General features: G+C 43.9%; 1 protein-coding gene across 7 annotated transcripts in view; it reads left to right on the forward strand.

Annotated features, from left to right (window-relative positions):
- Positions 1-10,956, forward strand: part of BRD8 (bromodomain containing 8) — a 43,475-nt gene that overhangs the window by 21,548 nt on the left and 10,971 nt on the right. For 4 of the 7 annotated variants that reach the window (XM_017891301.1, XM_017891303.1, XM_017891305.1 and 1 more), the window contains one exon: positions 1,533-1,905. In XM_017891301.1, the coding sequence (XP_017746790.1) occupies positions 1,533-1,592 (60 nt within the window). In that variant the 3' untranslated portion in view covers positions 1,593-1,905. Of the gene's footprint in view, positions 1-1,532; positions 1,910-6,042; positions 6,322-7,770; positions 8,035-8,990; positions 9,149-10,956 lie in introns of those variants that run through there. The other 3 variants (XM_017891300.1, XM_017891306.1, XM_017891307.1) reach the window with 2 other exon arrangements.

The following is a 10,956-nucleotide window of genomic DNA, read 5'->3' on the forward strand; positions in this document are numbered from 1 at the left end:
AAAAAAAAAAAAAAAGAAAAGAAAAAAAAAAATCTCAGTAATACTGGCCACTGCGACCGGGTGCGGTAGCTCACACCTGTAGTCCCAGCACTTTGGGAGGCTGAGGTGGGCTGATCACTTGAGGTCGGGAGTTCGAGACCAGCCTGACCAACATGGAAAAACCCTGTCTCTACTAAAAAAAATACAAAATTAGCTGGGCGTAGTGGCACACGCCTGTAATCCCAGCTACTTGGGAGGCTGAGGCAGGAGAATCGCTTGAACCCAGGAAGTGGAGGTTGCCCTGAGCTGAGATCGCACCATTGCACTCCAGCCTGGGCAAGAAGAGCGAAACTCTGTCTCATACAAAAAAAAGAAAAAAAAGAAAGTGACCACTGCATCAGTAGTGGCTGCTGGAATTACAGATAAGCTTAGGAGAGCTAGCCTAAAGACTTGTATTACTTTCCTTCATAAATTAACTGGCTCTGACTCTGTGTTGTGCATTATGGGACAGTGAGGTATGAGGTAATGGAAGGGCATCAGGCTAGAAAACTACAAGGTCTTAAGGTCACTGGATAATCTCTTGGGGCATTGTTTTCCTTGGTGTGTGATGAAGCTAATATAATGAGGTACTTGTCCAGCCTACCTCACAGGGATGTTGTGAGGATAAAATGAGATAATAGATATGAAACTGGCTGGGAAAAAAAAGAAAAAGCATTATACACATGCAAGATTACCACCTTTTTATTTTCAGTGTTGCCTCATGGGCAACTTATGTTCATGGACTCTAAAAATTTTAGAGTCCTTGCATATTAGAAATGTAAAAATGGCCTGGCCCAGCAAAGGTTTCAGTAATTCATCTTGCCTACAGGCCGTACCACAGACAGAACATTATAATCTCCGTTCGTTCTTATTGGCCTACAACAGTGACTCTGGATCCCCCAAGCAAAGCATTTGGCTGGCTATTGCAAGGCTGGTTAATGGGATCTTTTATCTATTGAAGACAGCAAAATATTGCACAAGAGGAAGGAGCTGGGCTGCAGGGAGAGAGCAGCAGATGGAAAGAAGCCTTCTAATTATCCTGATCTCATGGAAAACCACTGTCAGGAGGTGCTAGGGAACTAGTGCCAGGGTCAGTCTGCAGGAAAGGCCTTTCTTATAGGGACCAGCAGTTGGACAGGTACGTTAGTCAAGAACCTCACTACCCATTGCCCATTCTGACTCTCCTACCTTTCTTTTACTCTCCTGTTCCTTTGCACATGATTTGGGCCTGGGTGGGATGACTAAAGTTATTCTGTGGGACCCTAGGTGAATTCCAAGGACCTTTGTGGTGGGCATGAGCAAGATACTCCATCCTACATTTCCTCTCATAAACTACCAGGTGTTCTTTAGCCACTCTATGGGAAGACAGAAATATGCCCCTCATCCCTCTGGATTTTTCTGCTGATTCTCTTCTCCCCTCTTCCCCAAGAAACCAAATCCCCAACTTTTCTGTTGCACCGTCCCTTGTCTCCTGACCAACTCATGCTCCCTTTCTTTCTCTGCCTGTCATCTAGGATGGAGGAACCAGGGGACGCCGCTGTGCCATTGAAGCAGATATGAAGATGAAAAAGTGAAGCCTCAGAGTACCCTCTTTGAGCTGAACCTAAAATAAAAGTAAACAAGATAGAGCTTGGGCTTGCAGGCCCAGTTCCAGAGGTGGAAGTTACAGAAGAGGAGGTACCTGGGCCACATGACATGAGCTGGAAAATCTCTCTTAGAGATTTGGAGTAGCACAATTGCCTGTTTTAGGGCAGAAACCATGGGCTATGTTAATGTCCTAATGTGTAGCTAGCAGATTATAGCTAGTTTGTATTGTCTTGTCAATTGTACAGTCTTTTTTTTAAAAAAAACAACAAAACCTGTGAAATGTGTGTGTACAATAAACTGGAAAAAAAAAAACTCTGGCCTTTGGCTTGTTCTGTGTGTGTGTGTGTGTGTATTTGAAACTTGTGGTTTCTTCTGCATAACTATTTCATTTGTGGGAATGAGATTGTTACAGGGAAAAAGTGGTCTTATGAACTGCTTACTGTAGTATGGGAAGGTAAGTAACCAGAATTGAGTTTATAGTTAATATACCTTAAAAGTGTTGCATTGCACAGGAAAGACAGCCTTATTCAGATTTTCGTGAATGTTTCGGAAAAGTGAGGTTTTCAGAATTCTGTTCATGGCATTGCTTAAAGAAGATTAGAGCATGGACATACGTAACATTGACCCTTATCTCAGGAACATTTGTCTCACTTAATGCTATCTTTGCAGATGGTATTTCTAGGATAGTGTTACCATTTTTTTTCCTGTTTTTATGGTTAAGGACTCTGTATAAAGAGTTCTTGGCAGCCGGGCGCAGTGGCTCATGCCTGTTAACCCAGCACTTTGGGAGGCCAAGGCTGGCAGATCACCAGGTCAGGAGTTTGAGACCAGCCTGGCCAATATGGTGAAACTCCATCTCTACTAAAAATGCAAAAATTATCTGGGCGAGGTGGCACGTGTCTGTAGTTCCAGCTATTTGGGAGGCTGAGGCAGAAGAAGCGCTTGAACCCAGGAGGCGGAGGTTGCAGTGAGTGGAGATGGCGTCACTGCACTCGAGCCTGGGCGACAGAGCAAGATTCCATCAAAAAAAGAAAAAAATAGCCCAACACTTTGGGAGGCTGAGACGGGAGGATCTCTTGAGCCCAGGAGTTTGAGACCGGCCTGGACAACAAAGTGAGACCTCTCAAAAAAAAAAAAAAAAAATTAGCCCAGCATGGTGGTGTGCACCTGTAGTCACAGCTACTCAGGAAGCTGTGGCTGGAGGATCTCTTGAGCCATGGAATTCAAAGTTGCAATGACCTATAGTTGCATCACTGCACTCCAGCCTGGGTGAAAGAGCAAGACCCTTTCTCAAATAAATGTAGTTTTTAACATTGCTGTTTGAAGGCTAAGCCCAGTTTTAAGAATTACTGAATTTGGCCAGACACGGTGACTCACACTTGTAATCCCAGCACTTTGCCAGGCCAAGACTGGAAGATTACTTGAGCCCAGGAGATCAAGACCAGCCTGGGCAACATAGCACCACCTTGTCTCTACAAATAATAAATCAGCCAGATGTGATGGCACGCACCTGTGGTCCCAGCTACATTGGAGGCTGAGGTGGGAGGATCACAACCCTGGCCAGTTGAGGCTGCAGTGAACTGAGATCATGCCACTGCACTCCAGCCTGGGCAACAGAGAAAAAACACCCCAAAATTTAAAATCTCAGTTCTATTCCAACTTCTGTTAATAGCAACATTTTTTATTTTTTAATTAATGAGCGACTGCACCTGGCCAACTAAACTTTTTTTTTTTTTTTTTGATTCAGAGATTTGCTCTTGTTGCCCAGGCTGGAGTGCAATGGCGTGAGCTCAGCTCACTGCAACCTCCATCTCCCGGGTTCAAGCGATTCTCCTGCCTCAGCTTCCTGAGTAGCTGAGATCACAGGCATGCACCACCAAGCCCAGCTAATTTTGTATTTTTTTTAGTAGAGACGGAGTTTTTCCATGTTGGTGAGGCTGGTCTCAAACTCCTGATCTCAGGTGATCCACCCGCCTCGGCCTCCCAAAGTGCTGGGATTACAGACGTAAGCCACCGTGCCCGGCCAAGATTTTTAAAACTCAATAGTGAAATGAAACAATGCCAAGCACCGTGGCTCACACCTGTAATCCCAGCACTTTGGGAGGCCGAGGCGGGCGGATCACTTGAGGTCACTAGTTTGAGACCAGCCTGGCCAACATGGTGAAACCCCATCTCTACTAAAAATACAAAAAATTGGCCAGGCGTGGTGGCAGGCGCCTGTAATCCCAGTTACAGGGGAGCCTGAGGCAGGAGAATTGCTTGAGCCTGGGAGGCAGAGGTTGCAGTGACCCAAGATTGAGCTATTGCACTCCAGCCCAGCCACAGAGCAAGACTGCATCTCAAAAGAAAAAAAAAAAAAGTTATGAAATTTTTACCATAAACAGATGGCTACGATGAAAAAATGAGTATTAGATGAATATCACTTTATAACAAAGTAAATATTTAGATAATATGTCACACTGGAGCCTGGTCTAATAGTCAAAGCCTTCTTGAGAAGGGGGTTTAAGAGGATATGATTAGAAGTCACAGATCTTTTTGCCTTTAATAGAACTGTATTAGGATGCTAAGGAAGAGAAGATACAGTCTTTGTGAGGTGATGGAAAGGTGTTCAATTAGTCCAGGAATTAGAAAATGAAATTCCTTGTTGCATGGACATGTTGTAGACAAGAAAGGAATATGAAAAATAACATTGTAGTCCCAAAGCAGTCTGCAAACAGGCATGTGCTATAAACGTAAGCTCTAAAAGTTGGGAGAAGTGTGTGGAAAAGGTCCATTAAAGGACATACGTTTTGAGTTGGTAGAGAAGGTGATAAATGAGACTAGCAAACCAAATGGAAGGTGTAGGCATCTGATGGGGGTGGTGGGTGGCAATATGGAGACAAATGTAATTAGAACAGGAATTATACTAAGGAATAGGGAGGTGTACATGTGAGTGAAGGGAACAAAATAAGGCTAAATTTATGGAGGACTTTGGCAGATTGAGAAATTTATATTTAGGGTGATAGCTGTTACAAAGCCTTGAGTAGAATAACTATATTTGTTGAGAGCAGATAGGATTAAAGATAGAAAAGCTGACTAGGAGACTATGACATTTGTTCAGGAAAGGATGGACACTGACAAAACATTGTGGGAGAAAACTGGGAAGAGGACTTGCTTACTGAATATAAGAGAAGGAAGGGTCAAAAAAGAATTGTGGGTTCTGTAGACTAAGAAAATGGTGATGGGGCCGGGCGTGGTGGCTCACGCCCGTAATCCCAGCGCTTTGGGAGGCCAAGGTGGATGGATCACCTGAGGTCAGAAGTTCAAGACCAGCCTGGTCAACATGGTGAAACCCCATCTCTACTAAATATACAAAAATTAGCCGGGCGTGGTGGTGGGCACCTGTAATCCCAGCTACTCAGGAGGCTGAGGCAGGAGAATCACTTGAACCCAGAGGCAGAGGTTGCAGTGAGCCGAGATTGCGCCATTACGCTCCAGCCTGGGCAACAAGAGTGAAACTTTGTTCCAAAAACAAAACAAAACAAAACAAAACAAAACAAAACAAAGAAAATGTGATGGTGATAAAGAAATTGGGAAGAAGCAGTGATTTTGGAGATAGAGGAAATGTGATTTTTATTTTAGAAATGTTACAGCAGGTGGTAGAGCATCTAAAGGGAATTGACTTTTGGATGCATGGAGAAATGAGACCAGAATTCATATAAGTAAAGGTGGAGAGATTTGGGAGCCACCTGAATGGAGGTCAAAGTTGAAACTTCAAAGTATATATACATTTTTTAAAAATACATTAATAAGAAAGCGGAGGACCAAGCAGGAACATAGAAGGTAGGGATTTATTGAAAGTTGTAAAAGGGAGAGGACAAAGAAAGATGTAAGAAAACAAAGATAGTGGTGTAATGAGAGCAAGGGAAGATATATTTCAAGCTTGATGTTTCTCAGTATCAAGTTGGATATGACCAGAAGGATGCCAAAGGCAATCCTAAAGTGTATTTTGAAGATTTAATGGTTCATAGGTTAAAAATGTTTATACGCTGAGAAAATATCCCCTGCCCCCTCAATTTGTTTGCCTTATGGTTTAGTTATGGATGATTTGGGCTAGAGGAAAATAATTGAGCTAGCTATGCTCCAGTTCTTTCCCTTCTTTTGGTGTATGAGGAATTCCAAGTAAAAATAATTATCAGGTAATATTAATATCTCTATTATACTGTATTGTATAGTGTAATATCTCTGTTATGCTGACATAGGGCTTTTTCTTTCTTCCCGAAGACAAATATAATTTCATGTCTCCCTTCAGCAAGATTTTAATTCTTCCTAATGATGAATACTTGAATACAGATAAATTTCTGGCCCCTTATTTTTCTACTGAACTCAGGAGATGGAGATGCCTCAGGAATATTTATTTGAATGAATTTAATGCATTTTCTTCCTGTGTATTTACAGATGGGACATAAGTGGGTTTGGTTGGATTCTGAACAAGATTATCCCAATGACTCTGAGTTGAGCAATGACCGCAGGTCCCTCTTCAGCTCATGGGACTCCAGTCTGGATCTTGATGTGGGCAGCTGGAGGGAAACTGAGGATCCAGAAGCTGAGGAACTAGAGGAAAGCAGCCCAGAGAGAGAACCTAGTGAACTGCTTGTTGGGGACGGAGGCAGTGAGGAATCTCAGGAAGCAGCAAAGAAAGCCAGCCACCAGAACCTCCTCCACTTTCTCTCTGAGGTAACAGTGAGCTCTTATTTCCAAAGCTGGAAGAGCCTCAACTTTCTAAGAGAATGCTTATCCTTACATGCTTCTACCACTCTTAACATTGTTTACTAAAATATAAGCTCCACAATGGCAGGGATTAAGTTCATTGCTATGTCCTCAGCACTTGGTGCTGATACAGAATATGCATCAAATACATGCTTTTGGGGCCGGGTGCAGTGGCTCACGCCTGTAATCCCAGCACTTTTGGAGGCTGAGGCCAGTGGATCACTTGAGGTCGGGAGTTCGAGACCAGCCTGGCCAACATGGTGAAACCCCGTCTCTACTAAAAATACAAAAATGGCCAGGTGCAGTGGCTCACGCCTGTAATCCCAGCACTTTGGGAGGCTGAGGCGGGTGGATCACTTGATGTCAGGAGTTCGAGACCAGCCTGGCCAACATGGTGAAACCCCATCTCTACTAAAAATACAAAAAATTAGCCGGGTGTAGTGGCGGGCACCTGTAATCCCAGCTGCTTAGGAGGCTGAGGCAGGAGAATCACTCGAACCTGGGAGGCTGACGTTGTAATGAGCTGAGGTCACACCATTGCACTCTAGCCTGGGCAACAGAGTGAAACTCTGTCTTTAAATAAATAAATAAATAAAATAAAATACAAAAATTAGCCAGACGTGGTGGCATGTGCCTGTAATCCCAGCTACCCAGGAGGCTGAGGCAGGAGAATTGCTTGAACGCGGGAGGCGGAGGTTGCAGTGAGCCGAGATCGTGCCATTGGACTCCAGCCTGGGTAACAGAGCGAGACTCCATCTCAAAAATAAAAAATAAAAAAATATATGCTTTTTGACTGAATTTCTAATACCTCAGTCATTACGGGCCTGAATCATAAGGACTGCTTTATAAGTATCCTTGTAATTCATGCTTTTGGAGTTGTGCGAAATTATACTTGCACAAATTTTCCTTGAAGCTTAAAATGTTGTGACTTTAAGGTAGTATTTTTAAGTGTCATTACCTTGGTTAAGGGCTGGGGACCAGAAATAAACAGAATTGGAAAGAGAGTTATATGTATACTGTTACTGAATACATTTAGGAGAACCTAGATCAAGATCAGCAAGCATCCATTTCAAATTGCTACTTCTCTCTACAAGTGTCTGTGGTAGACAAAATTTTCAACACTTTATTCTAGACAGCCACTCCCAATTGATCAGAGTTGACACTTGAGATGAAAAATTAGAACATAAACTCCTGGAAGAGGCAAGAACTGTATCTTTCTTGTTCATTGTAGTGTCCCCACCAACCAGCCCAGTGCCTGTGTATATATTTGGCAGATTTTAGATGATTATATTAATTAAACTATTTTGTCCTCTCAGACTTAGTCACTGTGACAGTGTTAGCATGTGGCATTGTTGATATGTGGACGATGATTTTCATTGGTGTTCCTGTGCAGCTAATAATAAACTTTGATTGCAGGTCGCTTACTTAATGGAGCCCTTGTGCATTAGCAGCAACGAATCAAGTGAAGGCTGCTGCCCTCCATCTGGTACCAGACAAGAAGGAAGGGAAATTAAAGCTAGCGAAGGAGAAAGGAAGCTCTGCAGAGAGACTGAAGAGCTTTCAGCCAAAGGAGACCCCTTAGTAGCTGAAAAGCCACTGGGAGAAAATGGAAAGCCAGAGGTGGCTTCAGCTCCTTCTATTATTTGTGCAGTTCAGGGACTACTCACAGAGAGTAAAGAGGTAAGAAAGTAACTTAAATCAGCTGTCTTGCTGGTCTTCTGCCTAGGGAAGTAGAACAGAGTGGTTAGAGCACATAGGCTAACTCCAGAAAGTTAAACTACCTGGATCCAAATCCTGGATTGAGCACCAGTTTTAGCTGTGTTACCTTAGGCATGTTAGTGAACCTTTTAGAACTTCAGTTTTCTCTGCAGAAATGCAATAATAGCACCCTATTTTGTGGGTTTGCTGTGAGGTTTAAATGAGATAATTCATGAAAAGCACTTAGCAGCACAGTGCCTGGCTTATAGTAAGCAATAAGTAAAATTTAGAATACCATCATCATTATTATCTGGCAGGCGGGGTGCAGTGGCTCATGCCTGTAATCCCAGTGCTTTGGGAGGCTGAGGCAGGAGAATCTCTTGAGTCAGGAGTTTGAGACCAGTCTGGGCAATACAGGGAGACACTGTCTCTACAAAAAAACAAAAAACAAATTAGCCAGGTATGGTGGCATGTACCTGTAGTTCCAGCTACTTGGGAGTCTCAGGGGGAGCCCAGGAGTTCAAGGCTGCAGTGAGCCATGATGATGCCACTGCACTCCAGCCTGGGCAACAGAGTGAGACCCTGTCTTAAAAAAAAAAAAACAAAAAAAAAAAAAACAAAAAAAAAACTGTCTGGCCAGCTAGAGTAGTTAACTCCAGGGCCACAGGTGATCATGATGGTTTTTAAAGAATCCAATGAGAATTGGGCAAATAATGCTTTTCCATTTTGGTGGAGGTGAGTGGCACGGAGTCAAAGTCCTCCAGCAAGACTGTTACCAAGAACTCATTGACTTAGGTCTAGTTAAGTCAGCTTTCTTTAATTTCTTTTGTAGCTTTATATAATTGACCTCTTCTCACCTTACGGGCAGGCTTCATTTAAAAATTACTATGCAGAAAGTAAATCTCCTTCTAAAGTTTCCTGTTTCCTGGCATTCCTAGGGGGAGGCTCAGCAAGAATCCAAAGGGGAGAACCAGGGTGAAGTGTATGTGTCAGAGATGGAAGACCAGCCCCCTTCAGGCGAGTGTGATGATGCCTTTAACATTAAGGAGACTCCCTTGGTGGATACACTTTTCAGCCACGCTACCTCCTCAAAGCTGTAAGCCTAGACTTTCATCCAAATTTGTTAAGATTCATACTTCTGTTTATGCATATTTGAATCATGAAATGGATTACTTTTATAAGTTAAAGAAAATTACAGTTGGAAAACACAAAAATATAATTAATTAAGTATAATTTTAACATCATATAAATAGAAGTCTATGTGCTCTCCTGTTATAAAACAAATCTGTTTCATCAGTATTAGGACTGTCTTTCAAGGCAAGGTGTGGTGGCTCACACCTGTAATTCCAGCACTTTGGGAGGCCAAGGCAGGAGGATCCCTTGATCCCAGGACTTTGAGACCAGCCTGGGCAACATAGGGAGACCCTGCCTCTACAAAATAAAATTTTTTTTTTTGAGACGGAGTCTGGCTCTGTCGCCCAGGCTGGAGTGCGGTGGCCGGATCTCAGCTCACTGCAAGCTCCGCCTCCCAGGTTCAGGCCATCCGCCTCCCAGGTTCACGCCATCCGCCTCCCAGGTTCACGCCATCCGCCTCCCAGGTTCACGCCATTCTCCTGCCTCCGCCTCCCAAGTAGCTGGGACTACAGGCGCCCGCCTCGTCGCCCGGCTAGTTTTTTGTATTCTTTAGTAGAGACGGGGTTTCACCGTATTAGCCAGGATGGTCTCGATCTCCTGACCTTGTGATCCGCCCGTCTCGGCCTCCCAAAGTGCTGGGATTACAGGCTTGAGCCACCGCGCCCGGCCGACAAAATAAAACTTTTAAAAAAATTAGCCAGGTATGGTGTCATTTGCCTATAGTCTCAGCTACTCTGGAAGCTGAGGTGGGAGGATCGCTTGAGCCCAGGAGGTCAAGGCTGCAGTGAGACATGATTGTGCCACTGTACTCTAGCCTAATCTGTATTACTCCAGCCTGGGTGATGGAGCTAATGTTGTACAAACTATGCCTAATATACAAACTATGATGCTTTTTTTCTTTAATAGAGACAGGGTCTAGCTCCATCACCCAGGCTGGAGTGCAATGGGCACGATCATGACTCACTGCAGCTTGACTTCCCAAACTCAAGGGATCCTCCTACCTCAGGCTTCCAAGTAGCTGGGAATACGGGCATGGGCCACCACACCCAGCTGATTTTTTATTTTTTGTAGAGACAGGGCCAGCCTTGCTATATTGCCCAGGCTTGTCTTGAACTTCTGGTTTCAAGTGATCCTCCTACCTCAGCCTCCTAAAGTGTTGGCATTACAGGCATGAGCCACTGTGCCTGGCCCAAACTATACCTCTTTTTAAAAATATTAAAATAGAGCCGGGCGCGGTGGCTCAAGCCTGTAATCCCAGCACTTTGGGAGGCCGAGACGGGCAGATCACGAGGTCAGGAGATCGAGACCATCCTGGCTAACACGGTGAAACCCTGTCTCTACTAAAAAATACAAAAAACTAGCCAGGCGACGAGGCGGGCGCCTGTAGTCCCAGCTACTTGGGAGGCTGAGGCAGGAGAATGGCATAAATCCGGGAGGCGGAGCTTGCAGTGAGCTGAGATTCGGCCACTGCACTCCAGCCTGGGTGACAAAGCGAGACTCCATCTCAAAAAAAAAAAAAAATTAAAATAGCTTTTATGAACTTGAAATGGAAAATTATTTTGATGTAGGAGACAAGGGAGAGGCTTAAAAAAATTTTTTTTTAAAGAAAAAAATTAGGCCAGGCACGGTGGCTCACATCTATAATCTCAGCACTTTGGGAGGCTGATGCAGGAGGATTGCTTGAGCTCAGGGTTTTGAGACTAGCCTGGGCAACATAGTGAAACCTTATCTTTACAAAAAATAAACAAAATGTACTGGGTGTGGGGGCAT

This window comes from Rhinopithecus bieti, unplaced genomic scaffold (genome assembly GCF_001698545.2).
Source record: "Rhinopithecus bieti isolate Rb0 unplaced genomic scaffold, ASM169854v2 scaffold_20170, whole genome shotgun sequence".
Classification (NCBI taxonomy): Eukaryota; Metazoa; Chordata; class Mammalia; order Primates; family Cercopithecidae; genus Rhinopithecus; species Rhinopithecus bieti.